Consider the following 20,095-nt stretch of genomic DNA (forward strand, 5'->3'; position numbering starts at 1 on the left):
GAATAGCGGATGCTGGTACTAGCGGTTTTCCAGGGGAGAGAAGTAGGTAGTTCTCGCGGTCAGGTGCTAGAGTATATTGCGTGCTATGGGTAATGATGATGACTGTCGCCAGGAGATAGAGTCAGCCGACGGAAGGCAGAAAGTGGTGAATGATCAGTTCTGCGCCAGTTTCACATCAGACCACGTGAGTGCGCCACCGTCGAGCAGGTTGGCAACGTTCCATGAAATCAGACCTGCGCATACATTAACTTTCCCATTATGCATAGTAAACCTTACTGCTTCTCAGGATATCCCATCTTTGCTTCGTCTTCCGCTGTTCCAAACCCTCCCCAGCCCTCAAACTCGTCCGCGAACTTGACTGCTGCACTGAGCCAGTGGTTTGACTTGTCACTACCCTTTTCCCATGTCTCCTCTGCTACCTTCAACGCACGCAGTGCTGCGTCATGTCAGTCAAGAACACCGCGATTCGGCAAGAGGCTCGTAACATACCTTTGACGTAATGCGCATCAGTCGAATGTGGTCCGTTCAAGGCCTTGTCCACAACATGCTTCCAAGTCTTCTTCTGGCTGTCGTCACCAGTCATCGCTTTACCCATATCGATCTCTGGCCTCGTCTGGGCAATGTATACAGCTAGCGCGAACAGCCACCATTGCCGTAGAAGACTGACATGGAACTTGGCCGGTATCAACGGGAGAAGGATGCGAATAGCGTGAGAGCTTGTAAGCACATGTACGAGGAAGAAGTCGTACTTTCCCTTCTCCGGTCGTGGTGTTCCAGTCAATAGCCCCAAGCCGACCTCCTGAGCAGCTTGGAACTGTTCGTTCGGGGTGGTAATTTCCCAAGCATTCCAGTACTCCAGAAAGGCTTCTTCACGCTCCTCCAGCACTTTAGTGATATCGCCGCTGCGGTGATCGTATAGTCCATCGAAGCGCTTATCTTTGCGCACTTTGTCCAACAAATCGATGAGCCCGGTGTAGTTCCCAGTCGCCTCATGGGGGCTGGGCTTCGTGTATTTTGGATCGTCGATGTATTCATGGAGCGGACTGTAGAAGCAAGAGCCCATCGCTAGGGCTTCGATCGCAACGGTCGTGGAGTTGAGCTCGTAAGCGTAGCCGAGATGAATGAGAGGATGCGCAACTGCATGGGATTAGCGATATTCGGGCTTTGGAAGAGCGCAAGCTTACGTCCTGAAATGAGGCCGTTGATCAGCGGTTCTTTGCCCTTGAGCAAGAACTCCTCAAGAACTTCCTCAACATCGTACTTCTTGCTCACGAGCTGATCCTCGAAGAAATCAATGAATGCGCGTTGGTATCTGGCTGCCCATCAGCGACTGACCCTGATCCTATTGAATCGCACCATCATGCAGCTACTTACTCGCGCTTCCCCAGAAACTCTCGCCAGTCGTCCTTTGTTATCTCACCAGGCGCATCATGCCAAGGTTCCAGCACTTCCGCCTCTCTTTCGTAGATCTCGTTCAGATGCTCTGCGGTGCCTCCCAGAAGGTAAGCCGATCCCAGGATCTAGGGTACATGCTTAGCAGCTACAGCCTTTACAGGAGGAGCAGCATACGTGCGGTGTATGGTTGTGAAAAGTGAGATTGTGGTATATGATTGCGTAGTTGGCGTGGTTCGCTTTGAGTAGGTGCTTGAGAGTTCGCGGTCGCTTCTCTGCCGAGGTCTCGATGTCGTGGATTTCTACGGAGGGGAGGTCGACGGTGAGATGCGTGCCTTCGCCGGCGCGGAGAAAAGAAGGCAGTGATATTCTCGGTAGGCTGAACATTGTGACTGTGTGGTTGCAAAAGTCAAGAGAGTTTGCGGGGAAGATGCGCATCTGAGAGCTCGCGTCGCGCCTTCCTCGTTCTGGTATGACGTGATGTCCTCGCGACTTTAGCCCAATCGGGATGAGCAGTCTTCAAACAACATCACAACATTGATCGTTTCCTTCGTCTCTACTCCTACATGCTTCAAGATACATGAGGTTTGCCAGCATATAATTACTGCATTAGGTAACAACCTGTGAGCGTGGATTATAGCAGGTGTGAATGGAGTCCGCTCACCTCACTCCTCAATGCTCACCTTCGCACTTCCCTGTAGTATAGTGAGTGTATCTAGTGGACTCCTGCCTTCTCTACCCTAAATGTATCTATCATAGACATGAGGTTTGTAAACAAAATTAGTTCATGCCCAATCGGGAAGGTTCGCTAGGGTGTAGATTCCTGCACAATGTAGCATGAAGGACATGAGCTTCATTTCGCCCTTCGGCTTTCTCTTGTACTGCAGGCTCTTCTTATCCACTTCACCGCGGTACTGCGATATTTTACACCTTTTCAAACATTGCCTATCCACTCATTGCTCAAACAGAAAGCAGACCAAATGAATGCATGCTCAGATAGGCAGTTGTCTCACGTCCATCGATTGCTGCGAATTTTGGGTGAAGAGGGTTCCCTCGCCAATTTCACCCTGAACCGGACTACTAAGAGAGTTTTGCTTTTCACAGACAGGGACGCTACAATCGATGGAAGTCGGATATTGCCTGATGTAGTAGTGTATCGTCCCATACTGCAAGGGACAACGGTGCTTCGGCAAGCCAAGGCATTCGACCGTTGAATGCCACAATTCCTTTCACGACAGCGAACAAGCATATCATATTCTCGAGAAGCCTACCGGATCTTCCATTAGACATGATGTCGTAGATAGTTTATACTATTCACTTGTCTTATGGACATATTCATTTGCACGCTCTTTCGCAATATACACAACTGTCGAATACGTATATGGCGAATATAGTATATTGATCATCATTGGGAGCAGAGACAACAATAGCTGTGTTCTAAGAGAAGGTTTATTGCATACCTCTTTGATTCTTAGTTGATGATGATGTCTTCAAGGGTCCACGAGTTGGTGTGAGGTCCTTAGCCATCATCCGTTCACTAATCTTGAAGCACCCAAGTCCACACCGCAACAAAAGCTCCGCGGCGATCAATTTGGAAAAATGCTGCTCTGACGTAGTGCACTAAGAGTTGTTCTACCTTACATCACGGCAGGTTACCAAAGACGCTTCCGCACAGGATACGGGTTATGACATACTGCAGAACGACCCACCACGTTTAGTACAGGCGGAAATCGGGCTTTGTACGAGCCGAGCGGCCTTCCTCCACCACAACTGCTGAGGACGTATCGCTTAGACTTCTTCCTGCGAGGACACGTCCGCTGTTGAAATCACGACTCGTCAATATGGAGACGCTGTGGAGTGTTTTCCGTCCGCCATGTCGTTGAATTGGTGCAACGACGAGGTGTGAGGTAGTTGCCGCCTTATCCGATGTCTGGAACTGATGCAGCACAGGGAACGCTCATCCTGCGCACATCGTCGGATCACATCTGGGGAGAAAGATGGAGACAGCGCGATACAGCGGGTCTGGACACTGACACGCTGGAGTCGAGATCTCTGGTGCTGTCAGTGTTGTGCATCGATCCTGACCCCCACGACGCGATCCAAGGAGAGCCTTGGTATGCAGGGGCGGCATTAGGATCGGCACGCGACAAGCTTTTCTCGAACGCCGCGGGCGGTTTGAAACAGCCTTCCGCGATAACGGCAATGACCCTGGAAATTAAGGATAAGGCTTCCTAGGCATGTGAAAGGCGATAAAGAACAACGGTTGAGAAAGTTAGAACGCGTCACGACCGACTGGGCGGCCGAGCCGCACCTCTCTCCAACTTTCGCCCTGTCGCGCGACCTTCATCGACTGTGCAGACGCTCAAAATAGACACACTTTGCAGAGTTTTGAGGGACCGACACTGGAAGCGTCCGGGACCTGCATTGCGATGCTGCGTGACGTCGGTGGCTGTCGCTAAGAGCTTGTGCTGGCAGACCTAACGGCGTATGCGACGCCGCTGTCATGGCATTTTCGACCGAGATAGATAGCCGCAGGCGTGGTTGAGGGCCATTCTAGTATATTCGATGGCTGTGGTTGGCGCAGACGCGTATCCTTACAGCTTTGTGTACCAGATTCGGTCCCAACAGAGATTCTAGACAAAGCGACGCGGCCCACCCGGTGTGCTTGCCATGGCCATAACACGTCCGCCGTCGGTTCCATGACCCATTTTTCTCTGCGCCAGTCACTGTCGAAGGGTTGGCGTCGAATTTCAGCAATCGCAGATCGGGTGTCCCCAAAAATAATCCCTGGCCCAGCGCTGCTCCTGCTCCTTTAACCCCGGGCGAGCTCCACACCTCACTTGCTAACATCGCTGCTGTCCATCCCACTGTGTTGTCTTCTTCTCTTTTCTCACTACCGCACATCAATCACTACAGGACACGCCATTTTTCTTCGTCACTCGCTAAAACATTTTCTGGATACGTCGGCACCGAGCTTGACGTCATCCCGTTGCAGCAGTTCGCGTTTGACCCTGGACCACCGGAAGGGCGAGCGCAAGCCATTGACTGCTGGTTTGGCGTAAAAAAGCATACCATTGTTTCAGCAATCGCATTTTGCGTTATCTGCAAGAAATCGCCGCAAAATCAAAACACAGTCGCTACCTCATCGCTCTCCCAAGGTAGCTTTTCGATCGGATTTCCTATCGAACCTTGGTTCGGGCGCGACTCTCCACTATGAGTACACCAAATTATGAGCGGCCAGAGCCGACATACGACATGGACAGCAACATGTCCCACCACCAGCAGCGATCTTCCGACGAGGACGGCACAGTTGTGGGGGACGATCATCAGCGGCCATTGCGTGTAGATACTGCCGCACGGCCACCGCACAACAGATCACGATCTGGCACCCACCTTACCGTCGAAACCGCACATGATATCCCAGCAATGAAGGGCATACAGTCACCGTCGCAAACGCGTGAGCAGGCGAGCAGGCTCAACGATGACCTTGCAGTGCTCGCCATTGAGCAGGGTCTGGATGAGAAGGAGGCTCTTAGGCGCAACGCGTCGATGAACCCATCCATGACGCGCGTGCGATCCCGCCGTGAGGACCTCGTAGACGACTTCGACGCGGCGACGAACCCATTGCACGAACAAGCGGCTCGCTATACGCCACCCGAAAACCCGACCACAAGCTTCTCCAAGTTCTTCAAGAAGGTTCACAACTCATCATGGCTTGTTAGGTACTTTACGTACATTACGCCCATGGTGCTCTTGATCCTCATTCCTTTGATGGTTGGCATATTTGCATTCCCTAATGCGAACGTTGGAGGCGTCAAGCTTGTCTGGTTCTCGATTTGGCTCATGATTGTATGGCTGACACTGTGGGCTGGAAGAGTAAGTATCTCCGTCTTTCTAGTTTTACAACCACTAACATCCATCGCAGGTACTCGCGAAACTCCTCCCGTGGCCTATTGGTCTCATCTCTTCCCTCTTCACCAACAACAGCAAGAAGTGGAGAGACATGGGCAAGCAACTCGAACTTCCAGCTACTTTGTTCTTCTGGTGGTTGGCCATTGAAGTATCTTTCCTCCCAACAATGAAGAACCACCACGTCAACGGCGACAAGAACACGCGCGACTGGGAAGGCACCATGAACAAGGTTCTTGTAGCTCTCTTCGTCGGATTCGTGCTCAACTTCATCGAGAAGATCATTATCCAACTCATCGCCATCAGCTTCCACCTGCGAACTTACCAGGACCGTATTGAGCTGAACAAGTTCCAGATTGGTAGTTTGGCGAAGCTGTACAGGTTTTCCAAAGAGAAGATTGCCATGGAAGATTCCGAGTTTGAGCAGGGCGACGACAATGCTCCATCGGGCGCACGCACCCCCGGTCAGGTTCTCACAGAGGCGCAAAAGAACATCAAAGTCGGTTTCAACAAGTTTGGAGACATCGCTGGAAAGGTCGCTGGGGACTTCACCGGTCGTGCGGTTACTGGCAGTGGCCATCCTCACCAGGTTGTTCTGCAACTCATTGGTACTACCAGCGGCGCTCAGGTTCTGGCTCGCCGTCTGTATCGTACCTTTGCGCGACCTGAGACCGAGACTGTTCATTCCGAGGATCTCAACAATGCCTTCGACAGCGACGAGGAAGCCACTGCTGCATTCTCCATGTTCGACAAGGACATGAACGGCGATATCTCCATGGAGGAACTCGAGGCTGTCTGCGTCGAGATTGGCCGTGAACGCAAGTCTATTACCGCCTCCCTGAAGGATCTCGATAGCGTCGTCTCCAAGCTCGACGATGTCTTCATGTTCATTGTGCTGATCATCACCATCATCGTGTTCATCTCGCTAATCTCGACCTCCGCCGCCGGTGTACTAACATCCGCTGGTTCGACCCTTCTGGCTCTATCTTGGCTCTTCTCCGCAACCGCTCAGGAGTTCCTCCAGTCGTGCATTTTCGTCTTCGTCAAGCACCCCTACGATGTCGGTGACCGTGTCATGATTTACGGTAACACCGGAGATCTCGGCCGCGGTGATGATTACTTCGTCAAGGAAATCGCTCTCTTCTACACGGAGTTCAAGAAGATGCAAGGTCACGTAGTCCAAGCGCCCAACAGCTACCTCAACACGCTCTTCATCCTTAACCACCGTCGATCGGGTGCCCTCGCCGAAGCCATCCCCATCATCATCAAGTTCGGTACAACGCTTGAGCAAATCGAAAAGCTCCGCAACGTGCTCCTCGAATTCGTCACTGCCGAGCAACGCGAGTACCAGACCAATATTCTCACGGAACTGCGCGCCGTCCAAGAAGTCCACTGGCTCGAACTCAACGTCGTCTTCTTCTACAAGTCCAACTGGCAAAACGAACTGCTCAGATTGCAGCGCCGCAACAAGTTCATCTGCGCCCTCACCATGGCAATCCAGGAGTGCGAAATCGAAGGACCCCGTATGCGCTACCCCGGTCAGAAGGAGTCTTTCCCGGTTTATATGCAGAATCTGCAGAACCCTGCTACACCTGGTGTCGGTATCAACGGCAACCCAGACCACCCCAACGGCACCATCCGCAACCAAGCCCAAGACCAACCCTTCGTCGCACCCGCAGAAGGCACATCAGACTCTGCCACCGGAACCGGCGCGGGACCAACCCGCACCGGCTCCATTCTGAAAAAGCCAGAGACCCTCTCCGCAATGGGCCGCCGCGTCGACTTCTCGCTCGGCATGAAATCAATGGGCCTAGACGACCCCAGCGGCGACGTCCTCGACGACCGCGAAAACGCATCCCGCGCCCGCGCAACCGTCGTCCGCGTCACCTCGCCCTCCCGCTCTCAAGACCGAAACAACGACCGCCAATCCAATGACAGCGCACGCAGCACCGGCCTCCAACGCGTCGGCACAAACGCCTCGTCCACCACCCGCGAACGCACGCATCGAAACCGCTTCTTCAGTCGCAACCGCTCTGGCAACGACGTCGAAGCTGGTATGGCTGATATCCCCGAGGGTAGCGGTTACGACACCCCGCCTAAGAAGAAGAACACGCTTGATCCCCGCAGTGGCCTTATCAGTCCCCGGGCTGTGAGGAACAGTGGTGGCGAGGATGAAGTGCCTATTACGAGGGTGGGCAGTGCGGATGTGCCTAGGAGTACGGGTGCGTTGGCGCCTAGTACGGCGGATAGTGAGAGGACGTTTGGTCCACCAGCGAGAAGTCGCACGGAAGGGATTGAGATGAGGAGGTTTCACTGAGGAAGCTCATTGACCCTCTTACTCAATGTGTCGAGACAGCTGCGAAGTTGAAGCTGTCGGGAAAAAAGTCTCATTCTGTCATTCCCTCCTTCTATTTCTCGCGTCTGTACAGCGATATCGCTCAGCGTTTTAGTACTCCGTTTACACTAGACTAGTCGACAGACAGATAGCCAAGGGCAGTGCGCCGGGCTCCTCTCTCCTTTCCTTCAATTTGTAGATTTGTAAATAATTCTTTTTCCAGCTATGAAGCCCTGTCGTTGAGAGACATGAGGTAGTTACAATAAATTGCGACAATATCGCTACTTCTCAGAACTGACCAAGTTTCGTGATCGTGGGTTCCACGTGCCATCATTCACATCATGTTCACATCACAACAAGAGCAGATATATCGTTTGAAAGTAAGACTATGCATTCGCGCATAGTTTCTCGATTCCAAGACTACTAATCCCCACAGCTCGTCGTAGCAAGCCGTACAAACAACATCATTCCCTTTGCTTCCTTCCCGTATCTCTGAAAACCTAGTACTCGCCCTCCTCAACGTCCTCCGCATCAAGCGAGTCTTCAGCAACCTCCTCGTAGTCCTTCTCCAGGGCAGCGAGATCCTCACGTGCCTCGGAGAATTCTCCTTCCTCCATACCCTCACCCACATACCAGTGAACGAAAGCGCGCTTCGAGTACATGAGATCGAACTTGTGGTCAAGGCGGGACCAGGCCTCGGCAATGGCGGTGGTGTTGGACAACATGGCGACGCTGCGGTCGACGGAGGAGAGCTCGCTGCCGGGGACGCTGATGGGCCTGGGGTGTTGTTAGAAAGGATTGATTGTAACAAGGTAGGAAGGACGTACTTGGTGTAGTTGATTCCGAGCTTGAAACCAGTGGGGCACCACTCAACCAGATTGAAGGAGGACTTGGCCTTGAGGGCACCGGCGGCGGCAGAGCAGTCGCGGGGAACGATGTCTCCACGGTACAGAAGTGCGACAGCCATGTACTTTCCGTTGCGCGGGTCGCAGACAACCATCTGGTTGTTGGGCTCGAAGCCTATTGCAATTAGCAAGATATCACAGACAATGCAAGACAGTACGAAGACATACACTGGAAGGTCAGGTCAGAAACCTTGAAGCTCTCGTGGGAGCTCTTCTTGGCCGAGATGACAGGCGCGTAACTGATGAGCGGGTAGTGGATACGCGGGTATGGCACAAGGTTGGTCTGGAACTCGTTCAGATCGACATTGAGCGCACCATCGAAGCGCAAGCTGGAGGTGATGGAGCTGACAACCTGGGCGATCAGGCGGTTGAGATGCTCGTAGTTGGGACGGGGAATGTCCAAGCTGCGCCTGCAGATGTCGTAGACAGCTTCGTTGTCAACAAGGAAGGTGCAGTCGGAGTTCTCGATGGTGCTGTGTGTCGACAGAACAGCGTTGTAGGGCTCAACAACGGAGGTAGACACGCGAGGAGCAGGGTATACGGCGAATTCGAGCTTGCACTTCTTGCCGTAGTCGGTCGAGAGGCGCTCGAGGAGGAGTGCACCGAAGCCGGAACCGGTACCACCACCGAAAGAGTGGAAGATGAGGAAACCCTGGAGGGACGAGCAGTTGTCTGTGTTTGTTAGTAGGCGCATTGAGCCGATGTCGGGGATTGTGCTTACCAGCAACGCGACGGATCTTCTCAATGACGCTGTCGACCATCTCCTTGCCGATGGTGTAGTGACCACGCGCATCTACTCCCGTCAGTATGTCTGCATCTGCATTCCCAATAGCTTCCAAGACGCACAGTTGTTGGCAGCATCCTCCTTGCCGCTGATCAACAGCTCAGGGTGGAACAGCTGGCGGTAGGCTCCAGTTCGGATCTCGTCAATTGGCGACGGGTCCAAGTCGACGAAGATGGAACGAGGCACGTATTTGCCGCTGCCAGTCTCGGTGAAGAAGGTCTCGTAAGAGCCACCCTCGCCAAGCTCCTTCGCATCGGGGTTGGGACGGCCATCGGGCAGCAGGCCGTGCTCGAGGAGGTACCTGGGGTAATCGTGTCAGTCTTGACTGTAGGCTTCGGGGCGCATGCGGTTCGCGACAACGTACAGCTCCCAGGCGCTGTTGCCCAGCTGAGTGCCAGCTTGGCCGATGTGAAGGTGGCAGATCTGTAGCTTGGTGTTAGCATTGCGCGCGCTGGAGCCATTCAATTTCTCGGAGTGTTCCAATCTTCAAGCTCTTTCATCTCTTCTTGCTTCTTGCTATTTAGCCACGGTAGAGCTTCATCTCGTCCATGTCGGCGCAAGAAGCCCCCGCTTCCCTTCGCATACTGCGATTGAACAATCCACCAGAAACAAGCCAACTTGACATACCTCTCCTCGCATGGTTACGGTGTTGCTGTGTCAAACAGACGACTGTCGAAGGAACCTCTAGTTTCCGGCGTCGACGCTGGAGGCAGAAGTGTTCTGGGTTCAAGCGGTGAGGAGCGCCGCGTTGGACTAGCTTGGTGGGGTCGCTGCAGGGGCCGCACGGTTTTGTTTACGCGACCGTCGCGACAAAGGCGCCTTGCCACTTACAACCAACAGAACCGTGGCGCCCATGCGGCACAGCGGGGAGACCGCCTTTTCCCAGGGATCCCTCTTCTTGCGGTGTGATGAGCCGATGAAACTGCGCGCCGAAGGACTTTGCAGCTGTCAATCTACGGTGTGAAGCTAACAACTGGTATATTAGTGAAGTATAAAGATGCCGATCCTAACGATTTGAGCGTAAGCCTCGTGCGCCAAGCTGGATGATAATGCGAACCATTTCCGTTTCTAGTCTAAGCTGCCTCGATTGAACGGACAGGGGGATATCTCATGTGCTGAAGGAAACCAAAAGCGCCTCCCATGTGTATGCTTCTTTGTGTGTTCGCGCTTGTCTCGTATGCCGTAGGAGTCTTAGGGTGAGTACGACAATGCTCCTTACATCTCAGCATTACTCTCCAGGCCCATCGGCCACAGCCTCCTCGCCCTTCTTGCTCCACTCACCAGCCGAAGCATCGATTTCACGCGTCGCACTCTCTCTAGCTCCACTCTTGCTGTAAAACTCGTGAACGTCCTCGCATCCCTTTGGCGTCCTGCACAGCTTGCGGGCATCTGCAGACGCCGTCTTCCAAATCACCTCTCTGACCTCTTTGCCGACCTTCTCAATAGCGTCCATAGCCCAAATGACGTCAAGATGTTCGTACCCCTCGATGACCTTGGAGTGTACGACATCGACATGTGGCTCTCGACCGTGTTCGAAACGGCGTAGTAGACGGCGACCATCTACTAAATCATCGGAGCCACAGACCCATAGTGCGAAAGGAGGAGTCTGCGGACCGTACCACGCGTAGCGCTCAGCTTGTTTCCTGTCCTTCTGATGCTCGTCGTCGGAGTCATGCGGTGGACTTCCGGTCTTAGTTCTCGTCTGTTCGATCTCCTCGTCTTCCTTGTCTTCCATCATCTTCTCATCCCTTGTAGCCAAGATGCATTTCTGCTTCGCGAAACATTCCCGCCCGAGCCACCATCTCATACTCTCTGCACTGACATAGACGGGGGAGAATTGAAACATGCGATTTCTCAGATCACGTTCCCAGCGGTCGTCCGTCCAGTTGAACAGAAAGGCGAAGACACGATAACCCATGGAGCCGTAGAATTTTCCGGGAAGGAGACCATGCATAACCATCATGAACGGAATGAAGGCGTGGATGCCGAAAACAGTCCGGAACATGTTTGGACTGATGACTTGCATGAACTTGAACTGAGCCTTCCCGATCAAAGGACCAGCATAGGCGGCAGGTGCTAGTGCGCAGAACACAGATATCTTCTCGCCAATCTCAGGTCGCTGTTCCTTCGCTAATGCCACAAGAGTTTGTGTGGTCCCCTGGCTGTGCGCAATGAGACCCAGCTTTTCGAATCCGGTCTCCGAAAGTACGCGAGAGATAAGGGCAGGCAAGTCCATGACACCCATCTGACGAATGTTCCAAGCCCACATGCGCGGGTCTCCGTATTGCAAAGTGGTATGGCGAGGTTTGAAACCGCATCTGTTGTTGCCAAGCCAGACATCGTAGCCGGACTTTGCGAGGAAGAAAGCGAGACTGTCGTCATCGTTCGTGCAGTAAGCGCCTGCGGACTGTAAGAGGCCGTGTATCATAAGGACTGGGTACTTCTTTTCGCCTTCTTCGTATTGCGACCCAGCAACACCCGTGCGATCTTCGGGGAAAAGCTCTGGCGAATGCGGGGAACGCTGGCCGTCATTCGTGCGCTTGTAGTCACGAGGATTGTAAAGATGCCAGAGTTCGATGATGAAACCGTCTTCTGTCTGGACGTCAAAGATCTCGCAGTCCAGTCCCACTCTTCGTGCATAGTGGCGCACATCGCAGACCAGAGGATCGGGACCGCCTTCTAACGGCTCAAACTCATCTGTTGTTCCGCCATCTTCTCCATTCTCCAGCTTTTGAGCTGACGGCATTGTGTCTCGCTTCTTCCACGCTCTTTCTGCCTCTCTTCTTGCTTGCTTTCGCTTCGTTTCCTCTTCGTAGAACGGTCTTCGCTTCTCAGCATCGCGGAAAGTGAGCAGTAGGAACAGGTGTTTGCACATGCCAGGAAGGGACGTAAAGCCTGCACCTAAGACTATGACGAGCAGGAACATGAATGACAATATGCCAGACGAGACTCGGAAGAACCAACACTGGCATTTCCTCAGAAGTGTTGGAGGTCCGTACATGGGCAGAGGCGGAAACAGAGGATTTGTCTTCGAAGGCGCTTTCGAGTCACCTAGTGGGACATCAGATTTCCCCTCGCCATTCATGTCTGCTTCTTTCGGAGGTATGCCGTGTATCGTTCCATCTTTTGCTTCGCGCAGCCGCGGTGAGAACGATTCTTTCTTAGTAGGATCACGGTCGTCAATAATGTCTCGCAATTCGTTGAGCTTGGTCGCTTCTTCCAGAGGTACAGCAGGTAGTCGATGGCCGTCGGCAGTTTCGATGACAGGATCTTGCGGAGTTATGAACCGTGCTTCAACCGCCTGTGTGGAACCTGTGCCCTCATTCTCTTGCTCTGGTGTGTATTGTCCGAGACGCTTAGCCTGGTGTGCAAAGTCGACTGCAGCCTGTGTCTTGGACTTTCTCTTTTCTTCATGATGGTTGAACTGCTCTTCAACACGGTGTTTGGCGGCTGTAATAGAGGCCTTCGGCATATTGATCTGGGGAAAGCCCTATGGTTCAGCGACGGTGGTGTGGAGCGTCCAGGGTCGCGTGGAGCATAGGTACGGATGCCGGCAAATTAGTCCCTTCTTCAGTGTTGTAATCCCGAGTGGGCGGATCGCAGTCCTCTGTACGCGCAAAAGGGCTGTGAGATGCTGGAGCGCGGTTGAGAGACATGTTGCGGCTTTTTCGTCAATCGCAGTTTTGACGCGGTGGCTGTCCGCGCCTTGTTTGGCAAGAGCATTACGTCAGGAATGGATGAGGAAGCGGCAAATCAGCGATCATGCTGCAGAAGGATGCATCTCAACGACCACATTCAGAAACCCCATAGCGGGTGATGCAAGCAGGGTTTGCGGTTTTGTGGCAATGGTTTGCATGTCGCAGGCACTATTTATTAACATGTGAAGAGGCTGCGGACTTGACTCCGGAATCGCGAATCCCAACGTCAAGCAATGTTAACAGATAGCGAAACTGAACATCAGTTATGTCGGAAGGTATCAGAAGAGCGGTATCTAGACTTGATGTCGCAGATATACTGCTTGTTGAAGATATGCACATGCTGTGGTCGACGTGTGACGTGTGATGTGCGACAGGCCACTTGCGGCCAATTGGAGCTTCGTCGAACCTCAGCGTGTCGTGTCAACTTGACTACAGATTCGAACAAGACAAGCCAACGTGTAGTTCTGAGTCGTGGGTGCCCGTTGGATTCCTGCTCCCGATCAGTTGAGTGGACGCGGGGATTCGTGGCAGGTAACCATGTCCGAGCGGGCTAGTTCTGCCGAGGCAATGCGGCTCTCTGGTGCTATCTGATGCCCGGGCTGATCGCACGCAACGAACAGAGCCGCGAATGCTCATACACCTGCTCATTGAGGCAGACATCCCTCGTTAATCCATCATGGACGCGCAGAATGGAGTCGCCAACCCACGGAAAAGAAGACGGAGAAGACGTCTTGACCGCCCTCCTATTTCGGCGCGACTACTGCTCGACGACCGCGTGAAGGGTGAGGTCGGAGTGCTGTCGGAGGATCTCTTCAATGATCTGTTCCCTGGAGCGAGAAGCAAGAGCGCTGGTATGTGGAAGGAATGTTTGATAGTAGATGGGAGAGGTGGCTGACAAGAAGAACAGCCAATGGAGACACGCCAGACTCGGATCGCATCCAACACGTCGCAATCACCCCGTGGCTGCCGACCTCCATCGCCGCTTCCCAGAACACTCCCTGGACCATCCTGCCAGTCCGATCAGCCGACAAAACGGAAACCGGCACAGCGCGCCCGCATTCCTCACTCCAGATCCCCACGTCGTCCCTCGCACTGCAGTCCTTCTCCCAGCTCCTCCAAAATGTCGCCCCGAATAAGACGCAGAGACGGGATACGCCCATCGAGGTGCGCATATACGATGTTGTGCCGGTCGGGCTTGATACAGTATACGTCAATCTGGACACGGAAGCGCTGCGGAAGCTAGATGAGGTGCATGCGAAGTTTGGCGGAGGCTTCATTGCTCAGATGAATGGCTCATCACGAGCTCCGAAAAGCCGCTATGTGGAAGCGAACGGAACAAAAGGCAAGGCGGTGGATCTCGCGGCGCAAGAGGAGGCCTGGCGACAGGCCGTACGCGAAGCCCTACAACTACCTACTGTGCTTCATACTGGCGACCTGCTTCCTCTGAAGCTACCCGCGCATCCCATCACCCACGTCCCGCCTCCACCAGCCAAGATCAGCGCCTCTGAACCCGTGTCGCAAGGTCTCTTGCTACCGAGCACGAGGATCGTCATACTACAGTCGCATCGAAGTAGCTCTAAGCAGCCCGTCATCATGCCTCCGGTGAAACAGCCTCCGACGACCAACGGATTTGGCGACGATGATGAGGCTGACGACACCTCGAATGACACCTTCTACTCGGCCGCAGAGGACAACTCGCGCAATGTCTCTCCACCCGACGAGGAGTCTGCAGATAACTTCGAGTCAGAGCTTTCGGAGAGCGATGCGGGAGACCTGTCCGACGAGTCCGACGACATCATATCGCTGAACGCGCCTATGCTTCCGCCTCAGTCATCCGGTGCACTTTCAATCTTTTCCTCCGCGACCCCACGACCCGGCAACTTCGGACGCCCTAATGGCATCGCGACGCCAGGCTCGGTATACTCCAATTTCACAGCTACGACAGCCCGTGGTGGTCCGGCAAATAAGAGTAAGGTCTTCAAAGCCCAGGGGCTTCTCCAGCGTGTCCCAGATGACCTTATCCATCCGAAGCCGGGAAGCGAGGATGATGAGGAAGCGCGCGTATTCGTCGACATCAACACACTGGTCAAAGTCGGTTGCTTTTCGGGCGACTGGGTCAAGCTTGGGGGCACCGAAGCCCCTTCATCACATCCGCTCTGGGGCTTGAGTGCATTCGGCGGAGTAGACGAGGAAGATAATACGAATTGGCGCCCCGTCAGGGTCTTTGGCTTGCCAGAAAACATGTCCAAGAAGGTTGCGCGATATCCGGTACAAAAGATGGCAGATACCGACCGAAGAAGTAGTTTCTCGGGCTTCTCGCAACCAACCTCGTCATTGCATGCCTATCTCTCGCCAATTCTTCTCGCAAACCTAGGCAGTCCTTCTCACCTCCGCATCACTCCGCTAGTCCCCAGTCAGTCTTCTCATCTTCCTAGGAGCGCCATTCAGAAGCCACGTCTGAATAGCTCTTCTTTGCCTCCGTCTGCCAAAGAGGTCACCCTTATGAAGGTGTCAACGCCTCTGTCGTCAGATCGTCTACTTCAACCCAGTCTCTTCGCGGCATTGAAAGACCACTTTGAGCAAAAGAGGCGGATTGTAAAGAGTGGTGATCTGATAGGCGTATCAATCGACGAATCGCTTGGCCGGGCGGTATTCCAAACCGCGACAGAAGAAGACGCTGGCAACGATGAGCTGCTGGCCAGGGCCAAACCAACCGCTAGCGATGAAAGTACCAGCGTCAGCAGCCGCAATCCAAAGGTCGTGTCCTGGTTCAAGATTGGCAATGTATCGAGTTCTACCCATGCATCTCACGACGGCGAAGAAGCCGACATATGGGGTGGTGCTGTCACCGTAGATGCTGCCAGTACCAAAATGGAGATGAACGGCAGCGAGCAGGGCAAGACTCCAGCTCCCATCAACAATGCCTGGCAATACTATCTTGGTGCCAAACGAGCCCCTGTTTCGAGCTCGCAAAAGACGATGTCACTAGACGAGCTGCCCAAGCCCTACATTTCATCACTTCGCAGACGGTTGCGAGAACTCATGTCTGTGGCTACCAGTCCACGAGCCATCCACCTGGGCCTGCCGCCTATCGCAGTCTTGATCACCTCGACTCAACGTGGCATCGGCAAGTCTACTCTCGCTACGAAAGCTTGCGAAGACCTCGGTCTGCACACTTTTGCCATCGATGCGTTCGATATTATCACCGAAGGTGGTGCTGGGGGTGGCGATGTCAAAACAGAAGGCTTTCTGAAAGCTAGGGCAGAACGAGGCTTGACGTGTGGCGCTGAGTACACAGCGTTGCTCGTGAAGCACGTCGACGCACTCAACGCCGATCGCATGAACACCGCGCTGAAAGAGATATTGGCCGACTCTCGCGTGCTAATTGCGACTACAACCGAGATTGACAAGGTACCAGAAGGCATCCGAGGACTCTTCACTCACGAGATTGAGATGACAGCACCCGATGAAGGCGAACGAGAAGGTATTCTAAGAAGTATCGTGGACGATGCTGGCATTAGGTTGTCTCCTGAGGTCGATCTGGGCAATGTTGCCGTCAAGACTGCCGCTCTTGTGGCTGGCGACCTTGTGGATGTGGTTGATCGAGCTCTAGTCGCAAAGCAGCAACGTCTCGAAGCGCTCGCCGCTTCCTCTACAAAGACACTCTCCTCATCTGAGACAATCACCACACGCGATATCGAACTAGCAGGAGGTCACTTCAGCAACAGTCTCACAAAAGCCGATCTAGACACCGCAGTAGATGCAGCACGCAAGAACTTCGCAGATGCCATTGGAGCACCCAAGATCCCCAACGTTGGATGGTCAGATGTCGGTGGTCTCACGCACGTGAAAGACGCTGTCATGGAGACTATCCAACTCCCCTTGTCGCGTCCTGAGCTATTCGCCAAGGGTATGAAGAAGCGCAGTGGTATCTTGTTCTACGGCCCACCCGGAACAGGAAAGACGCTGCTTGCAAAAGCAATCGCTACAGAATTCTCCCTCAACTTCTTCAGTGTCAAGGGACCCGAGCTGCTCAACATGTACATTGGTGAGTCTGAAGCCAATGTACGTCGTGTCTTCCAACGCGCCCGCGATGCCCGTCCTTGTGTTGTCTTCTTCGACGAATTGGACTCTGTTGCACCCAAGCGTGGTAACCAAGGTGACAGCGGTGGCGTTATGGACCGTATTGTCAGTCAACTGCTCGCCGAGCTCGACGGCATGAGTGATGGAGGAGAAGGTGTTTTCGTTATTGGAGCAACGAACAGACCCGATCTGCTTGATCAAGCCCTACTACGTCCCGGTCGCTTCGACAAGATGCTGTACCTGGGTGTCTCCGATACCCACGAGAAGCAGCAGACCATCTTGGAAGCTCTGACAAGAAAGTACGTCACATTCCCCTTTCCTGTTCCTTCGAATCGCCCGGATGCTAACACGTTTCACCAGATTCACACTCCACCCCTCCCTCTCTCTCCAACGCGTATCCCAAGGTCTCCCCTTCACCTACACAGGAGCAGATATGTACGCCCTCTGCTCCGACGCCATGCTCAAAGCCATCACTCGCTCCGCCAAGATCGTCGACGAAAAGGTCGCTGCCCACAACGCCACCCATTCCCCTCCCATCACCATTGCCTATTTCTTCGACCATCTCGCCACAGAAGAAGACACCGCCGTCATGGTCACAGAAGAAGACTTCATGGAAGCCCACAAGGAACTCGTACCTAGTGTGAGTGCAGATGAACTCCGGCATTACGATAGGGTCAGGAAACAGTTTGAAGGTGCGGGTAAGAAGGAGGATAAGAAGGAGAATGGAACCGGGGCTGTGCAGGCTGTTCAACCGGCGAGCAGCGCGAAGGGTAAGGGTAAGGCAAAGGCGCCGATCGACGAGGTTGAGGCTATGGTTGTTAGGACGGAGAATTTGGAGGTTAATGGGTTTGGCAATGGGGATGCGAATGGGTCGGTTGGAGGTAGTGGGAGTGGGAAGGGGAAGGGGAAGGCGCCGGCGAATCATACGCCGGGTAAGAGTAGTGTTGACATCGCTGAAGGGGGCTTTGGCGATGCGACCATGGACGATGATTTGTACTCTTAGTGGCTTGTCTTGCTAATTGTAAAGGGTATGATTGCATAGCACGGTTGTTGTATTGCTGGCTGGGCTTTGCTGATCGATACTATCACTCTGCATCCAGTAGCGTCGTGCTCGCAAGACCGCCCGTCAATCCTCCACCGCTCCATCAGGATTCTCCCAGCCATACCTCAGCCTGCCCTCCCACACAGCGAGTTCTGATACTTCCTGCGCTTCTCAGCCTCCAAGTCCCGAATTTGAATTGACGTTGTAACCTGTGGCGTCACCTTTTGAAGCCGCTCCGCCACGTAACCCCAGCGCTCCTCATAATCATGTTTAAACATTTCATCTGACCAGGAATGACAGAACGTGACCTCTTCTAGCCCTTTAAACCTCTTCAGTGACGCAAGACTTTTCTCTGTTGCCCAATGTGACGACACAGTCCAATAGTCAATATCGAGCTTCTTGATGGCTTGGATGAAAGACGGGGGCGTAGTGGCTGAAAATGTATTCAGAACCTCCGCAGTCGCGATGACGAATGTGTTGAGGCTATAAGGAAGGAGGGCTGCTTCGGCGTGGATCTGTACGCATACGGCTAGAAGGGGGAAAGCGGGCTTGTCGCGTTGGCAGAGGCGGGGCGTGTCGTGTTGGCAGAGGCGGGGCTTGTAATCGTCGGAGAAGGTAAGGGTACAGTTACCGAGCGCGTAGTGGTAGATGAGGTTTCGTAGCTCTGCTGGTAGACGGAGGAGAGGAGACCTCAGTTGGTTTGCTGCTGTAGCTTCGGCTTTCGTGATTTGCGCCATCGTTTTAGCTGTCGGGACGGGTATGGGTATCGCGGCCGCTATTTGGATTGAGCGGTTGTGGTGGTGGCGTGGTCGTAGAAGTGGGAAAGTGCGAGGAAGCTTGGGGGTGCACGTGCTTGCAATAATAGTCAGGCAAGTGAAGGAGTAGAAATCCTTTCAGATCCAGTTGGTCATACGTAATGAGCGTAGGTAGTGCTTGACTGAGCGAAGGTAGAACAGGATAGAACTCTTTAATTTTGCCTTGTCTTATAGGAAAGTGCGGTTCTTCCATCCTATCCATGGTACTGCGATGACGCAGAGCGAGACGAGCCACTCATGATTCCCGAATTACATAACCACCACATACGCAAAGGTACTCCTCATCAAATGAGAGAGATCGCAATCCTTAGAGTCTGTCTTATAGGAAGATGAGCTTGTGGCTGATCATCGATCTCAGTAAGCTTTGCTGGAATAAACACCTGCACACCGTCTCATTTCAAGGCGCCCTTACTCCCTTTCCTTTCTCAGTGCTCATAAGACTGCCCGTTGTGTGTCTTTAAAAGACAATTGCTTCTTGCTCTTCGGCCTCCTCTTGACGCTCAGTCCGAAGTATCTCAGTAAAGCTCTTCTCACTGCTCAGTCCGGAGTGTCTCATCAATGCTATCCTGACTGCCCAATCCGGTTCCCTAGGTATAAACTTATATGTCGAAATTTTGACACCCGGTATATCCTTTCGTAGACCCTCCGCCATAATCCGCAGCCCGTCCTGATATCGAGGAGTCCTTAAATGATTGTCTGGACAGCTGTGTTTCAACCTAATCTGCTCCAAGCCCTTGAACTTTGCGAGTGAGGATGCAACGCGGGGATAATGAGTGTCGATGAAGCAGAGTGGGAGTTCCAGCGTTTTGATAGCTTCGATGGACGATGTAGTCATGCTAGTAACGAGGTCGTTGATCATGGTCGTCGATACAAGGTCGAACACACTGAGGCTGTAAAGTAGCATCCCAGCCTCGGCGGTGATCTGGGTGCATACTTTCAATAGCCCGAATGCCAGTGCAAATTTGTCGCGATATAGTACTAGTACTTTGTCGCCGCGTAGACTCAACCTGATTCTCTGGCCGCCCAGCGCGTACACCCAAATCTGATTTCGAAGTTCGCCCGGTAGGCGGAGAAGAGGAGAGTTCTGTTGATTTGCGGATGTCATCTGCGCCGTTATTTGCGCTGTCGATAT

At 53.3% G+C, this 20,095-nt stretch overlaps 4 protein-coding genes across 4 annotated transcripts; 2 read left to right on the forward strand and 2 right to left on the reverse strand.

Moving 5' to 3' along the window:
* Nucleotides 1-272: 272 nt before the first annotated feature.
* J4E92_008974 (uncharacterized protein) lies at nt 273-1,779 on the reverse strand (the record flags this gene model as incomplete). Its single annotated transcript, XM_051500323.1, has 5 exons — nt 273-436; nt 490-1,137; nt 1,185-1,312; nt 1,375-1,520; nt 1,570-1,779. The coding sequence occupies 5 exons, from the start codon at nt 1,777-1,779 to the stop codon at nt 273-275; spliced, it is 1,296 nt and encodes a 431-aa protein (XP_051349411.1).
* Nucleotides 1,780-4,647: 2,868 nt separating this feature from the next.
* On the forward strand, nt 4,648-7,618 carry J4E92_008975 (uncharacterized protein; the record flags this gene model as incomplete). The annotated part of the gene is made up of 2 exons (XM_051500324.1): nt 4,648-5,268; nt 5,318-7,618. The coding sequence occupies 2 exons, from the start codon at nt 4,648-4,650 to the stop codon at nt 7,616-7,618; spliced, it is 2,922 nt and encodes a 973-aa protein (XP_051349412.1).
* A 2,935-nt stretch (nt 7,619-10,553) lies between these two features.
* On the reverse strand, nt 10,554-12,797 carry J4E92_008976 (uncharacterized protein; the record flags this gene model as incomplete). The annotated part of the gene is made up of 1 exon (XM_051500325.1): nt 10,554-12,797. The coding sequence occupies one exon, from the start codon at nt 12,795-12,797 to the stop codon at nt 10,554-10,556; it is 2,244 nt and encodes a 747-aa protein (XP_051349413.1).
* Nucleotides 12,798-13,699: 902 nt separating this feature from the next.
* Nucleotides 13,700-18,109, forward strand: J4E92_008977 (uncharacterized protein; the record flags this gene model as incomplete). Its single annotated transcript, XM_051500326.1, has 3 exons — nt 13,700-13,874; nt 13,931-17,405; nt 17,467-18,109. 3 exons carry the CDS (start codon nt 13,700-13,702, stop codon nt 18,107-18,109), a joined length of 4,293 nt encoding a protein of 1,430 aa, XP_051349414.1.
* Between the last annotated feature and the right edge of the window lie 1,986 nt (nt 18,110-20,095).

This window comes from Alternaria infectoria (assembly GCF_024043175.1).
Source record: "Alternaria infectoria strain BMP 0036 chromosome Unknown scaffold_20, whole genome shotgun sequence".
Taxonomy (NCBI): Eukaryota; Fungi; Ascomycota; class Dothideomycetes; order Pleosporales; family Pleosporaceae; genus Alternaria; species Alternaria infectoria.